General features: G+C 38.8%; 1 protein-coding gene across 2 annotated transcripts in view; it reads right to left on the reverse strand.

Moving 5' to 3' along the window:
- Positions 1-27,891, reverse strand: part of DROSHA (drosha ribonuclease III) — a 70,082-nt gene extending 42,191 nt beyond the window's left edge. The window contains exons 1-15 of one of the 2 annotated variants that reach the window (XM_032682831.1): positions 27,818-27,891; positions 26,114-26,233; positions 24,126-24,983; positions 22,302-22,394; positions 21,091-21,322; positions 20,390-20,531; positions 17,358-17,512; positions 14,282-14,362; positions 12,415-12,501; positions 12,221-12,307; positions 11,365-11,436; positions 9,769-9,850; positions 8,499-8,573; positions 4,918-5,087; positions 215-339 (exon numbers count right to left, since the gene is read on the reverse strand). In XM_032682831.1, the coding sequence (XP_032538722.1) occupies positions 215-339; positions 4,918-5,087; positions 8,499-8,573; positions 9,769-9,850; positions 11,365-11,436; positions 12,221-12,307; positions 12,415-12,501; positions 14,282-14,362; positions 17,358-17,512; positions 20,390-20,531; positions 21,091-21,322; positions 22,302-22,394; positions 24,126-24,976 (2,252 nt within the window). In that variant the 5' untranslated portion in view covers positions 24,977-24,983; positions 26,114-26,233; positions 27,818-27,891. The remainder of the gene's footprint in view (positions 1-214; positions 340-4,917; positions 5,088-8,498; positions 8,574-9,768; positions 9,851-11,364; positions 11,437-12,220; positions 12,308-12,414; positions 12,502-14,281; positions 14,363-17,357; positions 17,513-20,389; positions 20,532-21,090; positions 21,323-22,301; positions 22,395-24,125; positions 24,984-26,113; positions 26,234-27,817) is intronic. The other variant, XM_032682841.1, reaches the window with a different exon arrangement.
- Positions 27,892-27,903: the final 12 nt, after the last annotated feature.

The following is a 27,903-nucleotide window of genomic DNA, read 5'->3' on the forward strand; positions in this document are numbered from 1 at the left end:
TCAAGGTACAGAAAGAGACGATTAAGTAGGATATGGCAGTATGCCAGAAAAAAATTATATCTTATATTCTCTAATTTACAAGAGCTTGTGTCCAATGTCATAAGCACTAAGCTTTATATCAGGCTCAATTAAGCACATAAACAAGCCCTATTTAAGCCACAAATAACAACAGTAGTGAGTTCCTGAACAAAAGATGGAAGAAAAAGCATCTTACTGAGGATCTCCAGCATAACTGAGTTGAGCAGGTCGTATCCCAAAGTGCACAATAATAGGGAAAGTAATTACATCAGGATTGAACTGTTCACGGTCCAGTTGATCAATACGAACTGAGCTGGGTTTCTAGGAGAAAAACACAAAATACAACTAATTGACAACAGCTTCATGGAAAATTTTTTGCCTCTAGCCCACACTATCCAGGAACCATGAAGCAGCAATATTCCAAGCTTTATAAGATGCAAATGAACTAACAATTAATACTGTAATAAACATTTGGCAACTACAATGACTGAAGCAAAGCTACTTGACCTAACACTTAAAGAGAAAATAAAAGCACATTTTAATTTTACAAGTCTGGAAATTTACAGTTTGACTATTTCCAAGAACGTAAAACAACTTTCCCTGGTCAAGCATCACACCAGAAATAAAAATCAGGATTAGCATTCTGGCATCCAACGTCCCATGTGCCTTAGCAGTTTGCTAAGATCAGGTTACCTCTCTAATTTTAGTTCTGTTCCTCATTTCCCAAAGCAAATAAAGCATTATCAGGTCCATTCAATCACACTGACTAAACAGTATCAAAAAAAAATTGTGTCATGCTACTCTTAGAAAAGGCTCCTGGGTTGATGTGTACAATGAGGAAGACAGTCTTGTATAATGGGGAGACTTTTGCCCCTTTTACAAATCAAAACAGAAGTTCTTTTTATTGTTAAAATGGACAGTGTAAAAGGAGGCAACTTTTGCTTCAGCTCTCTAAACGCAGAAAATAAGGAATTGCACGTCACTGTAGTAGACATGCTGCTTACAGAGCTCTTGATCTAACATGTTCAAAAACTCATCTGAAGGGGCACAGTTTGTCTCCAAATAAACATCATCTCCATTACCTGTCAAGCTGCTTTGTTATGTGCCTGCTTACTCCCCTCTTTGCAATCAGCTGGATGAGGCCAGTATATTTTGCTTGTCTTAGGTTTCAGAAAGAGGGCATTACTTCTAGTTACCTGCATCTCAAAACTTCTCATTTACCACTGTGAATTTCTCAAAGATGAGTTTCAGTGTTAGAGAAACAGCTCCCACCATTCTCTTCACAAAACAATAAAAACTGTGTCAAGAACAAAGCTTTCACCCTTCAAAGCACCTTGGTAGAACTGTTCACAGGAATAATTTTCTGCATGGATAAGCAAATCCAATTCTATATATAAAGGTCAGCCTCATCAGGTGGCCATAATTCTAATCTATTCTAGAAAAACAAAAACTTACTTAAAAATTTGCTTTTCAAATATAGAAATATTTTCCAAGGGAAAATATTTTGACTGGGGAGTTACATCTCCCCAGTCAAAAATTAGGGGAAAAAAATTTAGTTAAAATTTAACTACCTTAGTTAAAGCTGTCAGGTTTACCAAAAAAAAAAAAAAAGGAAGAAAGAAAAGAAAAATAAATAAGAGAAAAAGTTTTCCTCACAGCACTTACAAAAAGGGATTAGAACAAAAAAAAAACAAAAGAAAAACATGGGAAGGATTTGTAGCAGACAGAATATCGTTCCTTGAACCAGAGCTGAAATTTATATGCCTTTGTGGGGTTTGCAGAAAGCCCATTTGAAAAGTTCATGTCTTCTCATAAGTTGTTTGCTGGTTCTCCCCACTCTTAACATTAAAAATGAGAATTTCTGCCATCCCTGCCCTCCTTAAAAAAGCAGCCTTGATACACCACTCCTCTGATAGCCAGGTCGGCAAAATATGATTAACAAAATATGAAACAATAATTATACTCAATACACCAATTATAATCAATGCCTTTTTAAAAATTACAGACAATATTTTTCTATTCAAATGTTTCCCATTTTAGGTACTTCAATAGAAGTAATGTGATCCTCAAAAATGGGAAAAAGAGAGCCTTCAGTATGCCTATAGCAGGGTCTGTATTAAACATATGATCTCAGGACCACTCAAAACCAGACTCCTGTTTATTTGTATGACACTGCCTTCAGTTTCACCACCCAGTTACACAACTGTTCACAGGTGGCTGATAACAACCAGGACAAAGGAAGTTCTCCAAGACCTAATCACAATTGCTCCCTCACTGTCAGTTATGAGAGGGGGGTAGCTGGGTTATGCCTTTTCATTTCATGATGAACACCAGCCTCCTCTCTGGTGCCATTTCTGAACATTAAATGAACAAACAGCAACGTACAGAAACAGAGAGTATAAACAGGTGCACCAGCAGACAGGATGGAAGCAAATTAGATTATACTCTTTCAGAGTTTTATCCCTGTATTCTTTTAGAAGTGCTGTGATAGACCATCTAATAATGACAACCTTGCCTTTAAAATCACATCAAACCCAAAGAAATTCTAACAGAATAGAGGCCTGTTATCTTTGTTTCCTACTCCAAATCTCATCAACCAATCTAATGCTGACATTAGAACACATAACGAGATAGCATGCAGATGTATTACAGAAGTATTTTAAAATATACATATATATGTACTAGTGAGAATATCAGCAATACTTTAGGAGGAGTGAAGTATTAAAAGATGACTTAAATTTTTGAACTTTTAAATCTATTCCAACACGAAGTTTCATCGAACTAATGAAACATCATGAATAAATTACATAGTTTTAAATAATGCTGAACTATTGTTCATTGTTTAAGTGGGATTTATCTGCCTATTGAAGCTTTTTTTCCCCTCCTCCATCATGCATATATACACACCTAGCATTTAAAAAAATTAAAATACATATGTATATAAAACCTAGATTTGATCACAAGAGGAATTATTATTTCTGAAGAGATGTTGTGGAAGAAAAGAGCAAAATAAAATTTAGTGGGTTTACTTCGTTGTGTCAAGTGGATAAAATTGAATTGAAGAGCTGTCATTTTCTAAAACAGTTTCACATTGTCTTTCCAACGGAACTGTTTTATCTTCTAATGTTGTAAAATGCACAGACGATACTTTCACACTGTTTTTCCCTTGCTCGATACAATAGTACAGTAATGTACAAGAAAAATCCACAAACTAAGAAGAAAATCATTGCAATCTTGAAAGAAAAAACATGTTCTAATGATGCCATTATAACATGACATTTCAAAGTGCTACGTATTTCTTTTATGCTTACATATTTTGATGTCCACATGCATCTCTAAACACATTGCCTCGTAGAATGCAAAGTTTGCCAGTAAAAAAATCAAACAAAATCTCAGTATTAACAATCCCACTCACAAAGAGCACTGACTTGTGTATAATACAGACATTTACAGTTCAGTGACACAAGGAACAAGCATATATGCATTCCTTCATGCTAAACAAAAAAAGCAAGTTGTCAGATAGCTGAAATCAGCATATCTTCAGCAAAATCACTGAAGTTATGTCAGTGTATACCATTCAGACGCTGACCAGCATGTACCTTGTACCGCAGAAACCACAGACAAGTTAAGGTTGTTAAGGCTGTCTAACAATTTCTATTATGGCATCCTGGTTTAGCACTCATTTGAAGCAGCTGAGGTAGATTTTTCCACAGTAAGAGTTCACACGTATTTTTGTATTTCATGTTCCCAGAAACAGTCCTGTTTTCTTTTTTAGAAACTTCTAGAGAGTTTTAGCCAGAACAAAACCACTCAGAGTGAAATCAAGGGAAAAATTATCCTGCCCAAGTTACTTATTATTACCTTACTGAGTAATTTACTAAATGTAATGCTGCCCTAATTAAAAATATGAGCTGGAAAAGAATATTTAGCAGGTTGCCTTTGCTGCAATGTGGGGACAGGTTTTTTGGTTGACAAACAAAATCTCTCCTTAGGCATGATATCAAGACACACTTTTTCTTCAGAAACTAAGAAGGTGAACTATGAGCAAAGGAGGAAAATGAAGTCAGAAAAAGAAAGATATTACAAATCAGAATGCTGCATATTAGGTCCAAAACACATCTCCACTACCAAGGCACCACTCTGCGATACTGACCAAACCATGCAAATAGAACCCTACAGTCCATGGGTCCTGAATGCAGGACGTTCATCTATTCTTGTGACCCACATTTCTTAACAGTGAAAGTCAGAAAAACGGGATGAATTCACATTAACACCAGATTTGAAAGGAGTTGTATTCAGAGAACACATGCTTTAAAATACTAATTGTTCCAAAAATAATAAGGCCATAGGGGTTTCAAACTATGCACTGAAAATTAATACATGCGTTAATTAATGTACACAAAATTCCTCAGCGTGAGTGAGAGCAACACAGAAACAATGTTGAAAAAACTACATAGGCAGAAAAACACTTCTTCCATATTCAGGGCATTATTTGAACAGCACACATTAAATAGAGCTGTCAATAGGGGGTCAAAAGAGAAAGAGGAAAGTAAATAGTAAATAGTTATTACTTCTGTGGTCCTGTGTCAGGGAAAAGAGAACGAAATCATGCACATAAAGACTGCCTGAGAAAATAGGAAAGTTTTGCACACATAAAATATTGCCATTCCTTTTAACATGCATATTGAAAAAGCACCCCTTTGGAAATCCACCCTTCAGTAGAGCAGCAGAGGGTATAATTCTTCTCAGGGTTGGAACAAGTCAATAAGCTGTTCCTATAGCAATCTGCAACTGCCACTGGTCATCTTTTCCCTTTTCAATTTAGCCTGTAACAAACTGTCTGAAACAAGACATGTACATGTCATTGGATTGCTCATAAATGACAATTATTTGCTTTACCATGCCAGGGCTGGTAACAATCATCCCTTTGCATTCTTCTGCATATTTCTGCCATTCCAGTTCTTCCCACTGAAGCATATTGGCAATCTCCTCTTCAGGTACCAGAGCTTTACTGCATCGTAACAAGTACAGAAGAATCTGATGCATTGACAGCACTTCTTTTCCTCCATCTTAAAACCATAAATAAATAAAATACATTTTAGAGATCCACTCTAAAAGCATGAGCATAAGACACAATATGCAGAACACAAATTATTTGTATGAGCAAAATAAAATGCAAAATGCTTAAGTGATCTGACAAATATGATGGCAAATGTTTTATTGATGAATACCGTACATGCATAAACACTTGGCTTAACTAAAGCAGTAACAGTAATGGTAGCGAGAGTAACAGTTTTATTGTACTGTAAAGCTAAAGTTTCTAACTTGCCTGAAAAAACTTTAAAGTGAGTACGCAGAACAATCAGTTATGTTGTCCAGTTATATCTTCCTTTTCACGATTTTATCATTCTTTTTACAACAGTAGTTAAAAAGCCCTTAGGCGTTATGCAGCTTTTTTTAAGAACACTCAAAATTTTACAGGATACTTCTGGATGAATGTAGAAAGCTATCCCTGCACTTTAAAATCATCTGTACTGCTTGCATGCTGTAACTGCAGTAATGAAGGCTAAAGAGCCTCATTCTGTCTCCTGTGACTAAATGAAACAAGGGCATGTGAAAATTGCTAAATACTTCTGAGACTCCAGGAAAAATGCACAGCAAAGGTTGCTTGTAACAAAAGAAGACAGTATAATCTGACTGGCTTCAGGTTGCCAGCTACAGATGTGAATATGCAAACAGGAAAGACAAGTGATGGTTCTGACAGATCACCACTCAGAAGACACCGACTATTCAGCTTCAGTATGTCCGCTCACACGAGTAAAAAGATACTACACGTTACTAAAATGCTTTAATCTTGACATACATCTCTCCAACTCCCTCCTTCAATAACAGGGTATTAATCTGTAGGTATGGAGGAATCTTCAAGTTTCATCCCCACAGAGTATGAACACTGATTTAGTTCCTCAGGAAGTAAAAACACTCTGGTCCTGCCATTGGGTATATTCTTTCTATCACTACACTCACAAAAAAGTAATGCTGAAGCCTTAGAGCAATATGGGAGATGATGCCACAGCACAAGGAATATGAACCCAGGCACACTGGAAAATCCTTGCAGAACTGCTGCATAACAGTAGTGCTGTGTAAGATGATGTCCTCTACAAGACACGTAAAGGAACAAGCACTTCTCTTACTTCAGCTGGGATTACAGCACTATCACAGAGAAAAGGTGAAAGGGAATGGTGTAACCTGGCCTCTTAGAACAGTCAACTCACTTAAACTCCAAGAGGGAATCTTAAATGGGGAAAATATACCACAAGCCTCACTGGAAATAGAAAATACTTCTTAATAGCTACAGGGACAGATTTTTAAATGTGCAAAATTTTCTTTCAAATTAAAGGGGGACTCCATTTACTAGACTTGTTTTTCTTTGTCAACAAACTAGATTATCCTGTTATGCAAGAGGTAGCCCACATCCAACAATCATTAAAATAAAACGTGTACAGAAAGGTAGGGGTTGCTATAGACCATCAAAGCTGGAGACCCTTTCTGGGTCAGAACATGCAGTACTTGGGACCTCAAATGTGTTTTTTTAGTCTTTTACTCTCGGACTATATTTATCAACATAAAAACCTATGACAATGAATACAATACAGCAACTATTCCACATGTTATGCATCTCCGGCACTCAGTACACCTGGTACGTCTAGCTCGAAGCTCAGAGCTACCCCCCAAGGCCTGTCTCTAAGTAAATCCACACAGAAAACCTGACATCCCCAACCTCATTATTTTTAGACCATGTTGGAAAAATAAGAAAGAAAGAAAGAAAGAAAGAAAAGTAGAGGGGATAGGAAATCAGCAATTCATTTCTATCTTTACAGAGACAGCTGATGGATGTGTGGAGATCTGATGCACCAACATATTCTTTGATTAGACATAAGACATGTTCTGCAAACATACCTGAAGAAGATAGATTCCCACTATCTAAAAATTAAAAATCTCCAAGGATATCTCAAAAAAATAATCAATAAAAAATGAAAACTTGATTAAAAAATACCTGTCAAAAAGATGCTAAAAGGCAACTATATATGCAGAAATATCAGAAAAAAGACATTTTTAAAAAGAGTTAGAAGGCTGGGAACCTTAAAGAAGAAGCAGCACAGAGGAATAACATGTTATAGAGACTTATCTCTCTCTATCACTAAACAATCCAACAGCACAGAAAGAGCTGACTTCTAAATTAAAATAAAAAAAGAAGAATCAGAATATAAAAACCCTGAACAGGAAAACACCCTCAAGCTACACAAACCAGGCAGGTCAAACTTGTTCTCATCTTTTGATGAGGTCAAGTTAATCAGCCACATGTGGCTTGATAGCTTATTTTGTAAATTGCTTCAGCAAAACCAAATCAATGTTTGCTAGCAAGCCTCAGAGCTCTGCTTTTGATTGAACAGTGCTCTGTATCCAGGAAGGAACAACAATTAGAAATATAGTCATATAGCCATCAGTACTCTCTATGGTAACGAGCCAAACCTCATTTTGCTGCAGCTATAATTAATATCCCAACTAAGTTTCAAAGCCCAGAGCACAGAGCACCTCCAGGCCACAGCCCTCTTGATGAATATTGTTCCATGTTTCATGTGCGCCCTCAGTCCAGCAGCTGAAACGCATCCTTCTGTCCACGCAACCCTTCTGGAGTAATCACTGGCAGGACCACAGCAGGACACATTTTCAACAGAGCCATGACATTAGTATCAACTGAAAGTCTGTCCTAGTGTCTTAGGATGTGTTACATGTCTACAAAAGCTGTTCACTCAAAATGAGCTACACACCGAAGCTCGTCACTGGATGGCAGGCTGGGTTGAATTGTATTGGAACAGTGGGTTTTGTCTTTCACGATTTGCTACAAGGTCTCAGCTTGCATTAAGATAAAGAAACCATCAGAAAAACATGTGCTCAGGGGTGCCAATCGTGCTGACCCTCAAAATTGCACATCAAGATTTTTAACATAACCACACCCTGAAGAGGAGAGGGGACATGAAATAGGCGAGATTAGGTAACAGCACTCCTCAAATGCCACAGCTCCACCACAGAGCAGGACAAGGATGACCCAGCACTGCCTAAAACGATGACAGAAATGAAAGCTGGAAGCGAGACCTAGCCTGCCCATCTGAATTCCAGTTCTGAGTAAACATCCACACTGCCAGCAAGCACAGAATCACAGAATATGGTGAGCTGGAAGGGACCCACAAGGATCATGGAGTCTAACTCCCAGCCCTGCACAGGACCATACCCAAGAATCACACCATGTGCCCGGGAGTATTGCACTAAAGGCTTCGTGTAGAAGCACCAGATCTCTGCGCTGACTGAACTGTGGGACTTGCAATAAGGGTTTTGTTTTTTTTGTAGAGGTTTTTTCAAGGGATTTTTTTGGAAGGTTTTTTAAATCTAATTTCTATAAAGCTATGTAATACAAACATTACCTGGAAGAAATCTCACAAATCGTGGCATGAAGTGATATCTGGGACAGGAAACAGAATCATTTTCAAGTGAAGGACCTTAAATATGAAAAAAAATACAGAAAATTTATGAACAGCAACATACTTGCCAAAGAAGAAAAAGAGTAACTTTGCTGCAAAGGAAATCATTGAATGGTGATTACATTTGATAGGGCCCAAGTCGCAATTCGAAATGTAACGAAACGCACAGCAGAAAGAACAGAGAGAACTTGCAGTGAAAGCTTTCACATGGACAATTTAAAAGAAATCTACAATAATTTCAAAATAAAAAGAACCTAACCAAGCCGCCAGTACTTTTACGTAAAACAGTAATACAAAAACATTGGTTTATATAATCAATTATTTCACTTAAGCCTTACAGATACGAGCACTGGTTTATTAGCTCCTCCCAATTAGCGGAGTGTTTTTTGTTTACAATAACAAAGAAAATTTCCATGGTACTATTTTGTGCAGGTATTTTTCATTTCCTATTCGTCATATAAAGCTTTACATAAAAATAAAGACTAAACCAGTAAGTACCTAGTGTTAAAAAAGAACTATCAGAAGCGGTGATATGAAAGACAACCTGATAACCTGATATTAGAATATATTTAGCATCACACCAAAGACTACACAAAATGTATTAAATCTGAGTGCTCCTCTGCTTAACTGCAGTGAGTGCAGAGTGCATCTCCACAAAGTCAAGACACTAAGACCTACAGATACTGAAATATAATTCCTTTGATACATTCCTTTTTCTTTAAGACCACGGGAAGTATCATCCACGAAATTCTCCTTTGTTGCAGTCTTCACAGAAACAAGTATTTTCATCTTGTCAAGTCAAAAAACATTCAGCTCTAATGATATGTTATCCCTCCACAGCTGTCTGTATGACACTGCTTTGTAAGTTGACTGTAGAGAAATATGGTATGAGTAACTTGTTTGTTAGCTTGTAAAAATAAGAGAATAGTTGACTTGACACTTTGGCTTTCAAAATACCATGCCTATGATACTCTGAAATATTAAATGTACCATAATATTTACTGTTTGATTAAAAAGAACAGTTTTGGATTAAGGCAGAAATTTAGTTTATCTGTGAGAATACAGAGCCAAGTTTGTGCATTTTCATTGCTAAAGAGTTCACACTATTGAACTCTAATATATTTCATCTTCTTGAACAATAAAGTGTTTGTCCCTCTCACATAAAACTGCATTTACATTGCTATTTTGAGGACCCTTTCAAAGGCAAAGTTACCTTTAAGATTCCAGTCATACAGCTCCAAAATATCTTTGAATAGATATGAAGAGAACAGCTCAAGACCTCTCACACAAAAATTCTGGAAAAACAAAGTAATAAACCAAACTTATATAATACTGTAATACAAATAATGCCACTTATGTATAAATAGAACAATAAAAAACTCCAGTGTCTTCATATTTGCCAACCATTAGATACTGGGTTTTGGAAACAGTCTAAATATCTCTGTGATCATCTACTGTAACATAGCACAGTGGTCTCTTCAGAAAGCATTGTCAAGAAAGAATGATACTGAAACTCTTTATTGAATGCTCAAATCAACACTTGAGGCAGAAGTTATGAATCGGCAACAATGTGCCAAGCACTAAAACCATTTTCACCTGAGCAAGCTAAGCAGATGACATATTTCCGAGAAGTATCTTTTGCATAATTCATTTTCCCTACATACTCATATTAAAAGTTTATAAATCACCACCTGTGGTATCATTATCACTTCCATAGCAACATATCAGTGCAACACAAACTGAGGATTATGACCTCAACAGACAACAGAAGAGGAGGAAAAAAGACGAAAGGGCTAAAAAAAAAAGATTCTTTTCATCAAGTGGGCTAGTCCAGTGAAGGAACTTCTGGGTTGATATAAATTGTGCATGTATAATATCAATCATAACTTTCAAACCCAACACCACAATCTCTCTCACAAGAAATCATCAGTACAGATGGTCCACGAATAACACTGTAGCCATTTGACCAGAAGTCCCCAAAATGGTCACTTCCCTATTTTGCTTGGTGGCCATTTGTTGTTTCAGATCAAGATTTGCAAACAACACGGCAGATTCCCTAAGAAGAAATGAATTGCTTTGATCACATTATTCTTTCTGAGGAATTTCAGGGCTGTTGCATATATTTAGATGCTGCTGAGCAACAGAAAAAGAGATAACTAGAAAAAAAATGCAAATATATGTGACTAAATTAAACACCGATCCTATCTTTGTAGTTAATATGCAGGGGTGTTTCTGTACCTACACACGCTGTTCCACTGCAGCAATTTACTTCACAAACTGGCTTCACCAGGGATTAGTTTGTGATAGAAAAAGCCACCATAAACAGATTATGAACTGAATGTGCTTTGTTTGTATCCACAGGAAATTTGTTTTGGCAACAGCTTATATTAAGTACTGATAAGCAATCTTCAGAGCTTCAAACTTACGATTAAGTTTCAGCTCTGCCACTGACTTATGTGGTCCTGGCAAACAGGTACCTCCACATATGCCTTATTTTTGTCATCTGTAAGAGAAGGGTAATACCTACCTCAGCTTAAAGAGTACCTGACATATATTGTATATAATTTAAAATGAAAGGAACCTATGGATATAAGCACTTCTTACTATTTGATTTTGATATATGATAGCCTAGGTAGATGGATTTACACTAGTACCTGTGAGCGCAAATTCCTCTTCAGCCATTAACTCAGAACTCAATCAGTCTCTTAGAGACTTCACAAGATGGGATACATACTGAAGAGTTTAATCCATTAAGCACATCAACAATTCTTAAACCCACTCTGACTTTTAGACTAATTATCCTTCTTACCTCAGGCATCATCTCCTCAATAAAGTGAATTGTATAGTCAATGTTAAATCTGATTACTTTACACAGAGGAATCTGGAAGGAAAATAGAAATTCAGCATGAAGAACTATACAGCATCAAATATATAGTTAATACAATTTTGTATGCAAAGGTATTACTGTCTACTGAAAAGGGCACTTACTAAAACACCTACTCTGGAGGATCATGCAAAGAGACAGGGACACAAGCATGTGCAAAGGAAGCACCAGTTCTAACCTCCACCTTTGTAATAACGCAATGCTGACAGGAGGGATGGTAAAGGAAGGTTAAATATTGCCATCTACTGGAAATGAAATTTTCTTCAGAAGCAAAAGTAAACCTGTAAACCTCAGTAAACCTGTATCTTCTCACTTGTATATTTGGAAGTGAATTTGTTGTTGGTGACACAAGTCAGATTGATACAGTGGTCTGAAAGCAAGATGTTTTTAGCACACTGCCAATTCTGTTAGCTATAATGTCTTAAAATGTGGTTTTAAGGCAACACCACATAAGAACTTCAGGATAAACTTACAGGTTTATACCAGTTTCATCCAATAAGCACTCTGAGAATTCATTCAACTAACTAGCAAGACAAACATCTAATTCCTTTTTTTCATCTTTGAAGAAGGTTTCTTTGTGGTGACAGTTTGAAGATGCTGCTTACCACAATTAGTCAAGACAAAACCTGAGACTCACTAGTAGAACTGTCTTTCTCCTGTCCACAGTGCTGGCAAGATGTTTGTAACATACAGGTATTATTGTTTTAGAGAAGTTTGGCTTCAGGGTAGAAATAGCATACCTTCTAAACAAACCCCAAGACGTAGCAATGAACATACTTACGTTTGTTAGTGGGGCATGTGCAAACATTGAGAACCCTTCAAAGATATATTCATGGTCATCATACTCAATAACAGTAGGTCTGTCTGTCTTAAAAAAGCAAACAAAACCACCACAGAGTAAGCAAGAAGTAGTACTACTTTTGTCACTGAAAACAAAATTAGAGTCCTACTTAGAATTATTTATGAAGTACTTACTAAGAAGTTTGTGGGAGGCGACACAGTAATTCGGTAGTGGTATAGTCTTCCAGCATTATTGGTCATGGGGCGACACGGTTTAATGGGCTTAAAGAAAGAGATAAGTAGAACTATATGTAGAGTCAAGGCAAATTTAGATTAAAAGAGAGAATAAAGCATTTCTAATAGCCATGAAATATGAATTAGGAAAAATTAAATAAAAGCAGGTAGTCATAATTAATCGTTCTGGGGAGAGGGAAAGTGTAGCCTTATCTACACTTTCACTTTCAGAAATACTTTTAATGCTACTCAAAGGGAAAAAAAGGTGAAAAATATTGCTGTATTTTTTTCATTTTCCATTTGACTCTCCACCTTTCTTACACACCGCACTTAGTTGTTTACAAGCCAGGCTAATTTCCTCTTCTGTACAAATTTGTTGCAGGAAACATATTTTTAAAAGTTTACAGAGGAACCTAGACTTCACATGGTAAGGTCTTATCAAAACAGACAGGTATCAGCTCATCTGCTTGGGGCAAATCTGAGACCTGAAGAGAAGGGACTACTCTATCACCACAGAGGTAGCTTCAGCAACCCCACTGTTTCCCAGGTTGTAATGCCTGACTATAAGGTACAAAGGTAGCCAGCTCTCCATGCACTCTGGTGCAACACCAGACACCTGGGATTCTTGTTTCCCAACTTCTTCTGAAGCAGTTCTGTGTAAAGACCTATAACCCCTCAACAGTCAGATAAAAACCGTTTTTCATATGCCCTACATCCATTTTGTTGCAGTTCGGAGGCTGCCACCAGCCTGTCCAGAGTACATCTGTCTGCACAGGAAAAAAACCCAAAACCACTGCAGTGAGCAGGGTACTACTCTAAACAGTGCTACAAAAGTTAGCCTGATGGCAACGGCAAGACAGTTATACCACTAGGCTGCTCTGGACACTTGGTAAAACCCATCCAGTAAGTAGGGTGATCACACAGGCTGTTCAACCCCAAAATAAGCTTCTCACTGCTGCAAAACAACAGTTACACACCAGCTAGTTTAAAGCTATGCAGTTTCTTCTGCAGGACAATGTAAAAATCACTATATCCTGGAGATTTTCTGAAACCTCAGATTCCCCGATGGCCTTGCTCCAGGGAGCAGTTGCCTTCATGCAACGAGTTTTATTTTTATATATATATTCATATATATTTTTTATATTTTTTCTCCTCCTTTTATCCCTCCTTCTCTGTAAGAAACACACTAGAGATAATGAGTTGAGGAACTGATCCTGAACTAGAGTGATTTCGAGTAAGCTTCAGACCAAAGCTATTTTTCCAAACTTGATAATTTCACAGAAACACGCATAACTCCTTTAGCTGCAGAGAAATAAAAGACTGTTTCAGTAAATATATGTAAGAAGGCCTACCGAAAAATAAATGCTTCAAGAAAAAGTACAACAATAAATTGTAAAATCTACATGCTAAGGTAAGAACACCTCCTGACAATCTTTGTGCTCCTTTCAACAGCAGAATTACTATTTAGTTTTTCTTTTAAAGTAATCACTTCACAAAGCAGGCCCTTCACAACCTACTCATACGCATGAAGATAGTAGAAATTAAATCACAAGATCTTTTTTTTTAAAGCAATTGTGTTTCAGAAACTTAAAAAACACCCAAACATAGAACCAAACAAACACAGGCAAAAGTTTTCCCTAGTTTTCAGGTGGATTTCATTACCAGTACTGCATTTTAAATATGAGGTTACACAACTAAGTGATTTAAAGCTGCACAGGAGTTTTTTACTTAGCCTGTAAATCATGGGGAAAAAACTCAAATCAACCCAATTAGGAATTTACAGCAGTAAGTTTGAATTCATAATTGCAATTCTTAGAATTACTAATACCTCTTCACCAGGATAAATGCCATGTCTTATTCCCGTTCGTCGAGCTTTAGCACTGCACTTGCACAAAGGTCCATCATTCATCTGTCAAAAACAAAATAGGATTCTGTTTTCTTGAAAGTGGTTTTGGAAAAGTATGTTGGTTTTAATGCCCAGAGTGCTCATGCTTCTAAAAGCCTGTCATGCTTAGATTAAGTGGATGTTCTTAAGCCAATAAAACTGAAAACAGTATAGACTAATGTAAGAGAACTGCACAATAGCATTAGAACTTTATCACTGTTTCAGAAGCACAAGATGGAAACCAACACTCTCAGCAGAATTCTACCTCTCTGCTATCACATATATCTTTTCCATTTCCTATACGTACGAACAGCACACTGCCTGTCTAAAGTAAAATTCAAGTCCTAAACACGCATGTGCCAATATTTACATGCCAAAATCTCAACATTGAAACAGTTCCACTAAACTCACTGACTGAAAATCCATCTCCAATTAAGCCCTCTGCCATGGGACAAGGCAAACCATTTGAGTATTTTACTTGGTACTTTAGAGAACTAATGGGAACACTTCAAATCCAACCTGTGAACAGATCAGTAAAAAAGATAAAGGGGGAAAAATACCACTTCAGTATTCTATATGGGTGCATCAAGTAGCTATACCAAAAAGAGCCAATGCACATATTATAAAGCTAGTGTCTTCCTTTTTGCTTTTATGACCAACATCAATGCAGACTATCAATTACTGCAACACCTTAAAGGTTTCTGCTTTTAGCATTATGTTCGCTGCAGAAATACAACGAAAGATGACCAGAACCAAACCAGAGAAACAAATTAAGTTCCCAACCCAGGTTTTAATCCAAGTTTGAATCTAAGAACTTGAACTTTTTTCAACTTAGGAAAAAAAAAAGCTGATAACCTTGCAATGCAATACAAAACCAGCAGAACTTTTCATACTTTTACAAGCAGTCTGAAAACATAAACATCACCCATAGTGGGGCTAAATAACATCATCACACAATAGATAGAACGTGAAGACACCACAGGAAGTAAGAACCACCAAACTGCTGCTAATATTAGTTTTAGGCAGTTAGGATAGGGACAGAAGTTTTACGTTCTGATGTTAATTCTCTGAATGTTGACCTCAGTTTAGTTTCTTAAGACTAGTAAGTACAAAGGAATGTAAGAAGCAGGGCACTTTACTTCGACAACTTAAGTCACACAGTCTTAACAATGCAGTGACGTGAGAGCTTGTTGTTCACACTTTTTTTCCCTGCACTCTGAGACCCTTGAGGAAAGTACAGGCTCAAAGAAAGTGAAGCATGCTTACAGGTAAAAACGTACTTCCTCATTGGCTTAGACAGCCACAAAAGAGAAGAGAGTTAAAAATGCAGTCAACAGTTAATTGCTCATCAGTGCTCCAAAACTAAGGGCCTACAGAGGCTATTTAAATAATCATCACTTATTTTCAAAAATCTCATCCTTATTTCTTAGAATTGTTCAGCACTAATATTGCCTCTGTTATATTAAATGCACAGACCAAAGTTGAGAGATATGAAGTACTTATAAGGCCCAGGACTTGAGAAGCAAGTCAAATACATATATACTTTGTCCCTCATGACACTGCTCATGGAAAAAGCACAGAAGAGCAATCATGAAGTGATGATAAAATGATGGTGAAAGATCACAAATTTACACAGGCAATACCTTCTAACCTTCTCTGACCAACAGGCAGCAAAAACAAGCAGATAACGCTTGCAAGGAAAAGGCCACTGTGGTGGCATTGGATTTAACAATTTATTTTCTGGCAACTGTCAGCATTGCTGGAGATTATCCAAAATGACAAACAAACTTCTCAGATTGAAGGGTTGGCAAGATGCATCCTACATATCTAGTTCCATGCCAGACAGAGTACTTGTATAAGTCAGTGCATTCCTGTTTTATTTTGTCGCAGCTAGAAAGCATCTTGGCATACTAGATAAATACCTATGCAAATTTCAAATGTTTTCAAATAAAACCTACTCAAAAGTAATACAGCACTGACAAGCTCACCATGATCCAATTTCAGCCCTTTCAAGAAAGATGAAGAGGTAATCTCAAGAAAGTTTTTGGGAGAGAGTTTTTGAGCAGGAAACTCATATACTAAACATTCCTGAATCTATTCATTCTACTGTTATTTCACTTTTTTTTTTTTAGCTAATATTCTGCTTAGAACATTACTTTGAAGTGTGCCCAAGAGCTACGCCATTTTTATAGTTAAGTATCTAAACAGTTCACTACTTTTGTTTTCCATACAAATAAAAATAGCTAGCTATGCTCAATCAATTTTTTTTTTTAACTAGAAGCATAAATATGAATCTGTAATAGAATATTCAACAGACCTTTGAATTACCACAGTGGCAATATGCATTGCAGTATCTCTTCACATTATGATTTGTTGCACACTAAACTCATGCATCATACAAAGTGCCAGAAAAATAAATTTACTGAGATGCCACTTGACAACGAGAGAATAGACTGTAAAATATTTATCTAAGAAAGATGAAGATGGTGAATTTGCAAACAAAAGCTAGTCTTCTGTGCAATGTTCAAAACAACACTTCATGAGCTCAGCAATTACATTTAATGAGAACTACAATCTCCACGCAATTACAAAAGAACTGCTACACAAGAAATTAGAACCATTAACTGCATATTTAAAACATTATTTATCATTACAAGCTGAGAGCTTCAAGGTGAATTTGTAAAGGACATAAACATGTTGCCTTTTCTCCATCACAGAATTCATTTGTATACCTTTATCTCAGGGCTAAGAGGACAACATTAGCACACTGTTAGCAATTCAGGCTTTATTAATGCTGTCAGACATGATTCCAACTGAATAATCCCCACGATTAATTAGCTGGAACCATACTCTTGAAATCAAAAGTGAAGTGCTTTGAAGATGAGAGAGAAAAGGGAAAAGGGGGTAAAGAAAGCATTTTGAAATAGATGCCACCTGGCATGTTTGACAACAAGGCAGAATTTTTGGTCTATGGGGAGAATGACTTTTGGACACACAGCACTTTTTCCTCTCACCGTACCTGCCCTGGATCGTTGTACCACAGTTCTTCATGGAGACGATCAGGGTGTGCTTTTTTACGCTTAATTTCTGCAATGACGTCAATAACATCTGAATCCGAACTGCTAGAGCAGCTGCTGTCATCTTCAGAGTCACACTCGGACTCACTGGAGCTCTCTGGTTCACACAGTAGAGATAAAGACAGCTGAAAAACACTTACACACGCTCTCTTCTCTGTAGCAATGCACTCTCTAACATGACATATCTAACCGTGGCATACTCAAAGTTAAAGTTGTGCATGACACTCGCACTAAGAAGAAGATGGACAGTAACTCCATTTTTAATTAAAAATGACAAAAAATGCTATAGATATTAAATACCTATAAGAAGAGCACCTGTTTGCACACATAACAGAATGTTGTTTGGCTGCCCAGGAGCACCACTGATCAGTCACAGAAAACCAATTTCAATCACTTGATGTTAAAGATTTTAGAGCTATAACCAACACAAGTATTACTGTAAAGTTAAAAAAAGCACATACAAAAAAAAAAAGAAAAAAGAGAAAGAAAAAAGAGAAACAAACACACATAAGGTCACTAGCACAAGCTAGGCAGAACCTCTTGTTTAGAAGTTAATTCTTCTTGCTATGAGCAAAATGTTTATGTCTAGTTTCATTTTACCTAAAAACGGTCCTGTCTGTAGCAGGATATTGTCTGTTTAAGTGTTTTTGAAACAACACATATGGATAGAATTATTACAGAATATGTACTGTCAGACTCATTTGTCAAAATCAATTCTTTCTAATAAATTCATTAACACATATTAGAAACCACAGGCAAGAAGAAAACCTGGAATTTAAATAATTTAAATAATTTGAATAAATGCTTTCATAGCCAACGTATATACTAGGATGCAAGAAAGGTTTATTATTCTTGCAATAAAACACAATATTTCTTTCATTTCTAAGTTTTGACTTAAGAAAAAATATATTATTACAGTTAGTGCTTTGAAATACTGTGAAACTATGGTTTAAAATACCCATACTTACTGAATACAAGACTCTCCTTAGTTAAAAGAAAAAGGAGAGAGAAAAAATGAGAGAATACCACTAGTAAAATATTTCCCTTCTTTTTTTTTTTAAGATGCATTTTTACACAGTTCATAATTTGGCACAAAGTGTTATTAAAATATGTCCTTGGAATGTATGGTCAGATATACTCAGCTGAAATTGAGTTTTCTCTAAACGTGTGCATGCGTGCATCACTACAAATATTCACAAAGACTTCAGTGTTAAAAGTTCTCTGATATACAACTGGTTATTGTTTAAGTCTAATTTCAGGTGCAAAATGAGCACAGGACCTGTGAGACTAAGCTGGAGTTCTGAAAGACCAACGCAGAACTTCTGGATTTCACATACTGAAATCACAGAGTCATAGATTTGGGTTGGAAGGGACTGTAAAAATCATCTAGTTCCAAACCCTCTGCCATGGCCAGGGACAGCTCCCACTAGATCACTTTGCTCAATGTCCCACTCAAGCCAGCCTTGAACACTGGGATGGGGCATTCACAAATTCTGTTCCAGTGCCTCACCACCCTCATAGTAAAGAATTTCTTCCGTAATCAGCCTTTCATGATCTAAAAGTGTTCCTGGAGCGCGTTGCTATCTCACTACAATACACAATTACTGCTAACACGAGGCAGAACAGAGACAGCATTTACTGAAGTACAAAATAAGACAAACTACTAGACAGTACAGAAGCATGGCTGCAGGAGAAGCTGGCACAGACACCGAGTCATCCCAGGGGACCAGTGAAGACACAGAGCTTTCAGGTCCTCCAAAAATACTGGAAAAAGAAACACAAAGAAATTGCTCTTGGCCCAATCAACCAATCATTGTAGCCTGGAGCAGCAGGCTTTCTTCCGGCAGAGATCTGAGAAAGTGAGGGCTTTACGCAGGTACGTTGAAGTTAGCAGTTTTGTCCTTGATTCATCCACATGAAAAAACACCTCCTAAAACCCCCTACAGTTAACTTTTCTAGTGATTCTTGAATGAATTCTTGAATGAATATGCAAATTTTCTGTTCAAAAAAAAAGTTAAAAAAATGGTTTTCTTTACAAAAGTGAATTCACATTTTATTTCATCAGTGTTTTATTTTTTCTCATCTTGACTGTATCCTTTTACATCATCAGCATGTATTTAGCTATGCCATTATGTCGCTATTTCAACTTTAAAAATTACATATAAAAAATTCTAAAGAGTTACTAAGCTGAGATATGAGAGTCTGAAGCAGCTCATCTGGTAAACACAAAGCATCAGTTAAGAAGCAAATCCAACAGAGTACCTAAATTACTGTGTCTACAAATTTCCTGAACTAAAGCAACTGAGTAAAAACACACTATGAAATGCTGGAAGTATGAAAGGAAGAGCTAACAGTTCTCACAAAACTAAATAAGAAAAATAGCTTTCACTAACTTCTGAGTAGACAAATTGATATAAAAATCTATGCCCCGCTAATTCAACCACTATTTCCCCAATAAATGATGCTGCTAGCAAGATGATCCATATGGGTGGCACATGACAATGCAGACAAAGTATGTTATGTAAACAGATGTGTAAGTCTGATAATAGTAAGGAGAGTTGCACAACAAAAGTACAATCCAGAAGAAAGATTCGGTGCCATAAAAAGCACACCTATGAGTTTATCACCACTACTCTTTCTTAGTTTTTAGAAATATAAGACCAGGAGCTCCTCAAAGCCTCTCATGTACCATTCTCTGGACTATCTGATCATTCTCGGGTGCTTTTATGCTATGGAAGAAACCAGCATACAGTAGTGCTGGATACTCTCCATTTTCCCCTAAGCTTTCTGGGTAAAGAATCTAGCTCTACTTCAGTCAAAAGCTAGAATAAAACTCCCATGGTTACGCAACACAAAGGAGGGATTTTAAAAACACAGATTAACCTACCAACATTATTAAATACACACAATTACCAAAACAGGTTAACTAGAGATTACTCCGTTTCTCCTGAGCTTTGTCATCATTTCAGCCTACCTAAATCTTCATCCAGCTTGGTCTTTGGTGGCTCCCATGGTGGCCTGGCTGCTTTGGCCTTTGCCTGTCGCTTTCCTAACTCCTCATCAAATTTTTCATACAGATCTCGGAGCTTGCTTGTTCCTACCACAGTAGAGTCCCCCTGTCAATAAAAAAAATCAGAGCAACAACAAAACAAAACAAAACAGTGTTGAAATAGCACATGAACACAACATGTAGCAGCATTTCTGAAGAAAAGCAAGGGGGGGGGAAGACAGATCTATGTAGTTCAATGAAACATGGAAATACCTATTAAGGTTTTAGCATACTATTACATTGCTTCACTAGGTGAACTAGCAGGGAAATTACCTCCTTTGCTAGTATAACATTTCTCCAAGATTGTGGGAATACATGGTGCTTGAGGTATCTTTGCTCAAACACAGGTACAACAGGGAAAAAAAAATCCTTCCTGGAGACAAAAAAAAGTAGCCCTGTTCCATGTACCACTAATCTGAATGCTAACAGACAGAAGAAACTGATGAAAATAGAGAACAGCACCAACATATAAAGCTGCTAACAGGGTTAAAAGACTAAGATGATTGGGGGAAGAGAAGAATTAAATTACATAAAACATGATCCTGATGAAGGGTTCCTATTAATCAAGCAATCAAATAATCAATAACGGACCGTGTACAGTAATTTTAAAGTTCTCACAAACATACCACTTGATCCATGGGGTCATTGGAATAATAGTTTTCAGAATGGGTGCAGCGAACCCAGACTGGCTTAAGTAACTCCTCGTCTTCCTCTTCATTTTTTTCAGATGCATTCTCCTCTGATTCTTTGTCTTTGACAGCAGTGTAACTTTTCTCTTTGCTGGAGCTCTGGTTCTCAGACCACCTTTCTCTGTCCTCCTCCCATCGCGGTCTCTTTCTCTCTCTGCTTGGAGATCGGCTTAATGGGAGAAAGCAAGCAAAAGCAATTCTCTTTATTATTTTAACAGTGACAGTTTTATAATGAAAAACAGTTTGCTTCAGAGCAGTAGATCATTCTATCATACAAGTTGCAGCAAAATCCAGTTGCCTTTCCTGCTTTTAACTTGCACCATAAGGAGTAGAAGAGCACTTTGTAGTTCTGATGTACTGTTAAAATTACTTAAAATTCAAAGTGCTTTTTTATTTTAAATCTTACTCAAGAATAATATATATTAATAATATATATAAAAAATATATGTTATCTTAGATTAAAATACTTACTACTGTTCTAGGTGAATTTATTTTAATTTTGTTCCAAAGTTAGAAACTCATCAGTAAAAACTAAAAGTCACATCACTCACAACTAAAACTTACAGTAAGAACTTTTAATACATAGCCCACAAAATATTTGCATGACAAAAGACTTGGGGTTTTATTAGAAGGATTATACAGAAGCCACACTTCTGTTACTCTAACACTCTGACATCCCTGTGAACAACACAATTTGTGACAGTCCTTATGTATTGCAAGAGTAATGCTTTCAAAACATGAATTAGGAAAAATACCTACTATTTTTTTCATATCCTCTACCTATAAAACCAATAATGTTGCACTGATTTCAGCTATCCAGCATTCAGAAGGAGCACCAAGAAAAACCCCTAAAAGATAACCTAAAGATAGAATGACTTTAAATAATTGTGGTACTTTACAGACTGGAAAGATATGTAAGAGGAAGTCTTTAGGACACAGCAGTGAAAGTCTCTCTCCAGAGATAAATCCTGTTTCTAACTCTACAAGGTCTTGAGATAGCTGACATTTGCATGTATAAGTAGATGGTTATAAATTTAAGACACTCAGGTTTTCTGAGTTTAAAACCAGACACATATGCATACACAAAACTGCACAAGTGGATGCACAGAGCCTCAAATACTCAAGAGACCATACGCAACCTCCCTTACCTTCCTGCTCTCTTGTAATCTTTTTTGTAGGATCTGTCTGGTGATGGTGATCTTCTGCTGTCACGGTGCCTATGCCTCTCTCTCTCCCGTTCCCTTAGAAAGTCAGAAAAATAAGTTAAATGAGAAATCTGGAATTTCATACGTTCCATACCTGAAATGTACACAGAAGCAGCCTGAGATCACATTACGCAAAATGATATCCACGTGCTGACTGCTAAAAACGCAGATATTCTTGATGCTGACGTCCAAGAAATTTGCTAAGGACAGTCACCTATCCATCTCCTCTGCCTTTGTCATAAAGCCATCTATCTCAATATGACATTTAATTCATACCATGTAGAGGCAACTTCTATGAATTCACCACAGGACTTGTTACCATCTTCCTCTTCTCCGGTTATGAATGGAAAAGGGTAAGATACTGCATCTTTAACCATTCCGAAAGCCTCAAGAAAGGGACAAAAAAACCCCATCCCATGCACAATAGCTTTGTAAGCATAGTAGTCATGCAAGTGTTTGAGGCAAGCCCTCTCTTCTTTACAGCCAACTCAAGCATACACAAAAAAATGGACAGATACAGACAATTTGCATGATGCCAAAACTATGACTTTCATCTACAAGACTCAGCTTGCACATATGCATAAAGTATTTGATAACACAAACATACTTTTGGGGCAAAAGAGCTTTAAATTAACTCAAGGCTTGAGGAAGAGTGGCTGGAAAGCTGCCCAGTGGAACAGGAGATGAGGATGTTGGTCACAGCCAGCTGAACATGAGCCAGCAGTGTGCCCAGGTGGCCAAGAAGGCCAATGGTATCCTGGTTTGTATTATAAATAGTGTGGCCAGCAGGACTGGGGCAGTGACTATCCCCCCGTACTCGGCACTGGTGATGCCACATCTTGAGTCCTGTGTCCAGTTTGGGCCTCTCACTACAAGAAAGACATTGAGGAGCTGCAGCATGTTCAGAGTAGGGCAACAGAGCTGGTGAAGGGTGTGGAGCACAAGTCATATGACGAGTGGCTGAGTGAGGTGGGGTTGTTTAGCCTGAAGAAAAGGAGGTTCACGGAGGATCTAACTGCTCTGTACAACTACCTGACAGTAAGTTGCAGTAAGGTGGGGGTCAGTCTCTTCTCCCAAGTAACAAGTGACAATGAAAGGAAACAACCTGAAGTTGCAGCAAGGGAGATTTCATTTGGATATTAGGAAAAATTTCTCCACTGAAAGGGTTGTTGAGCACTGGAACAGGCTTCCCAGGGAAGTGGTAGTATCACCAGCCCTGAAGGCATTTAAGAGATGTAGATGTGGCACTTAGCAACACAGTTAAGTGGTGGAGTTGGCAGCATTAGTAAAGAGTTGGACTTGAGGACCCTAAGGATGTTTTCGAAGCTAAATGATTCTATGAAATTATTGTATACATTAGGCAGGAAAGATCACACGGGCAGTTTTCATACTCTGCTAACAGCAGACAACTTGTTAGTCCACCCAACTGTGGATCTATTGTGGGACAGAAACTTCATGATAAATCCCACAATAAGCAGTGCACACTCATCATCTGAATGACGTCGACACAGCCTACAACTGTCCCACTTCCTTTAACAGGTTTATGGTAATGTTCACTTCAGTCCTCTCTTGAGATCATAGGCTGGTTTGCTGAGGTCTTCACCCTGAACAGAATCACACAGGCAGGTCTTTCCATCAGACCTGAGTACTGGCTACCTCCTGAGCTAGAGGGAAAAACAAGGGTGAGGGAAGAACATTGACGCAAACAAATACTACGGGGCAACGATGACATCACTCCCCCTGCAGGCAGAAAATACCTCAAGTTACCTGTTTCGCTCGTAACTTCTGTGATGAGGCGATATCCTTCCTCTGTCATAATCTGTCCGGTGCCGACTGCTCTCCTGCCTCCTCCTATCTGGACTCCGGCCTCGATCCCGACGATCCCCATGGTTAGCAGACCGATGCCTGTCCCCGTGGATGTGACCGTGTTCACGATGTCGGTGCTCATCATAGTGTTTGCTCCTGTCTGGAGACCGCCGATCACTTTGAGGCTTCTCTCCCTGGTACTGACCCGTGTGCCGAAAATGGCTGCTGCCACCACTGCTGTTGGCAGTGCTGCTCTGGAAGGAGCCAGAGTTGTGCTGATAGCTGTTGAAGCTAGGTGGTGGGAACGACTGCTGGGAGTATCCCGTGGAGTACACAGGCTGGTAGTTGACCTGCTGTGGCATGACTGGTGGGGGAGGAGGGTGTGGTACTGTGGGAGGAGGCATCATGTAAGGAAAGGTGCTTTGTCCAGCAGGAGTTCCTGGCACAGGAGTGTTGCTAGGATTTGGCACTGGTGGCGGAGCGGGAGGGAAACATGGAGGCACTGGAAAGCTCTGCCTCATCTGATGGTTCGGAAATGGTGGCCTCATGGGACACTGGCTGATGGGATTTTGTGTGGAAGGGGGCACTGGAGGAGGATAGGGCACAAAGTCTGGCCTGGGAGGCATGTAACCAGTGGCTGGAGGGTTTGAATAGGTTGTTGGAGGGGCAGTTTGCTGTTCATACTGGTACTGTATGGAGGGCTGCTGTGGGTGAAGCTGCCTTAGGTTCTGAGGGCGGTACGTCTGCGTTGAAGTTCTTGCTCCTGGTCCTCCCTGACCACGGGGACATCCTCGTCCAGAATGGAAAGACATGGCTCACCTTTAATAAGGAAAGTAGAAGTCCAGTGTCACACAATTTTTGTAAGATGTCCTTACTGCATTTGCAGGAACTAATCCTAAAATGCTGAAACTATAGTTTTTGCAGTTTCCTTTAAGAGAAGCAGTAAACAATGTCCACCGACTTTCACTGGGAGCTTTGTGCTCCTCAGACCTCTAGTACAGGTCATTTATGTCCCTTTGAGTCCTTTAAGCCTCTAATCCATGAATGCACTCTAGAGTCTTTCTACCAAAGCTGGACCATGCCTTCTGACTTAGAGCAATGTTAATTTCAAAAAACTATTGATATGATGACTGGTCAAGGATTCAAGCACCTCTACTAGTACTTAGAAACTCTGACATAAAAACCTCAGGTACCCCACACCGAAGAAACCACTCATTATTAATAACTGCAGTTGTAATCCAAAGTTGCATAAAAAGGAGTTCTTTGTAGAACACAATTCTAAACTTTGGGCAGAATGACGTGACTAACACCCCATTGCAAGTTATCTGGTCCAACAAATCATGCAAATTTTAAATGAGATAGTAGTAATTTACATTCACAACTGAGTCCCCAGTTTACTAAAGGACTCAATTCAACAGACCCTTCAAAAAATTTTAAGTGAGGTAGGTATATTTTTGTTGAATGTGAATCTTACAGGTTACGGAAAACAATTTTGTGTAGACTGTGCTATTCCTTCATTTTCATTGAAATAAATGGTTCCCAAGAAATCCCTCAGCTGCCTTCTTGGCCTTGGTACCTTTCAGCAATTGCCACTGCTTCAAGTAGGCTTAAGTGTTGCTCAAAGCTACGCATGTATTTAAGGCATTGTATTAATGTTTATAAATGAAAACCACTGTGCTTCATCAGTTAAAAGTGATTCTTTAATTACAATGTTAAGTTTCAAAAATTGAAAAAAGGGGGAAAAAAACACTTTATGGCTGGAATAGAAGGAGAGGGAAAAAAATTAGCTAAGCACCCACAAAACTGAAATCCTATTTTCCATAAAGGGAAGTGAGAGAAAGAAAGGGAAGACACAGACATTTGGAAAGATCACCAAAAACACAAAGCAAAGTCTGCTTTTTAATGAGGTTTTCCTGACGGTGAAGTACATGCACAGAACATTCTCCCACCTGCTATAGTGCAACATGGCCAACCTGGACTGCTCAGAGCACTACTCGCAGCTGCACTTCGGTGCCACTGCAGCAAAAGATGTAGCTCCTGCTGAGAGAAAGCAGACAACTTCTGGTGAACTGCAGGGAGAAAGGAAAAGAAACAGAGAGGAAAAGTACTGACATTAAAGAGGAGGAATCAAGAGGACCCTAAGACTCTCCTTACACACGCACGGCTTACTGGAAGCCTCCGGAATTGGTGGTAGTGATATTCATTCCCTCTCCAGAACAACCAAATGCCAAAGTAAGTGAGAATCCCACATTTTTAGGAAGCAGCAGCCACAATGGTATAAAGTCACTTGTTCCTTTCAGTCAGCCTGTACCTGCTCAGTACCCTCCAACTTTGTAAAGGCTCTCAAAAAAAACCAGGGAGAAAAAAGAAAGTCAACTTCCATTATTTTATACAGCAGTAGTGCAACCTTTTGTTATTAATAATTCTATGGCATTACATACTGAATCAATTTTGCTTTAGTTCTCTTGTCACGCTCGTACACAGCTCACGCTTGTAACAGTAAACTGTTTCAGACTTTGCTAACATTTACATACATATTTTATTTAAACAGGCTAAGCAAAGGTCACTGTACCATAGTGCCTTGTCTTTAAGTGTGTTTCTTTTTAATATGTCATAGCATTCAAATAATGGGTTTTCTTTATCAGCTCTCTTAAATAGGCTCTAAGATCTCCTCAACACCAGAGACCTGCTCTGGTTCTACCACCTTAATTCTACCACTCCTTCAAGAATGCACAGAATCACAGCTGGAAAAAGAAATTCAAAAAATACAAGAAACTATTTTAAAGTTCCCTCCGCTGCAAACTCTAGTCACATCCAATTTTTATTTAAAGTTAGGTAAGTACAAAAACACCAAAAAGCACAAACTCCCCTTTTCCTGTCACCTAGAAGAGGAAATGTATTGCACTGGTGGGGGCCGTTGCACATTAAAGCAACATTGGGTCCCTAAAAAAGACCGAACAAACTCGCTTCTCCCTGACGACACACCTCTGACAGCAACAGGGCACCGACACATCTTAAGTAGACGAGTGAGAGGGGACCTCATCAATGTCTCTACGTATCTAAAACGGGGGTGTCAAGAGGATGGAGCCAGGCTCTTCTCGGTGGTGCCAAGCAACAGGACAAGAAGCAATGGGCAGAAATTGATGCACAGGAAGTTCCACCTGAACACGAGCAAGAACTTCTTTACTGTGCAGTGACCGAGCACTGGAACGGATTGCCCAGGAGAGCTTGTGGAACCTCCCCCATTGGAGATTTTCAAGAACCATCTAGACGCAATCCTGTGCCATGTGCTCTAGGACGACCCTGCTTGAGCAGGGAGCTTGGACCAGATGACCCACTGTGATCCCTTCAAACCTGACCCATCCTGTGACTCTGTGACACCCGGCCTCCCGACTGCTCCCGGAGGGGTGGCAGAACGGAGACCGCCCGGCGCTGAGCCGACACCCGGCCAGGCCCTGCTGCCCGCACCAAGAGCTCCTGCCCGCCACCCCGACCCCCGCCAGCACCGCGGAGTCGCCGAGCCCGGTCCCCTGAGAACCTGCGCGCCTCCCCATCCCGGCGACCGCCGAGACCCGCGGCACCAGAGCAGCGCGGAGTGGCCCCGGGGAGCCCCCGCCCGCCCCGCCGAGGGCAGCCGAGCACGCCGAGCCCACCTGGCCCCGCCGCCGCCGCCGCCGCTACCCAGGCCAGCCCTGCCCGCAGTGCTCCGGCTCCGGAACAGGAAAGCGATGGGAGGTCC

Source organism: Chiroxiphia lanceolata, chromosome 1, assembly GCF_009829145.1.
Source record: "Chiroxiphia lanceolata isolate bChiLan1 chromosome 1, bChiLan1.pri, whole genome shotgun sequence".
Lineage (NCBI taxonomy): Eukaryota > Metazoa > Chordata > Aves > Passeriformes > Pipridae > Chiroxiphia > Chiroxiphia lanceolata.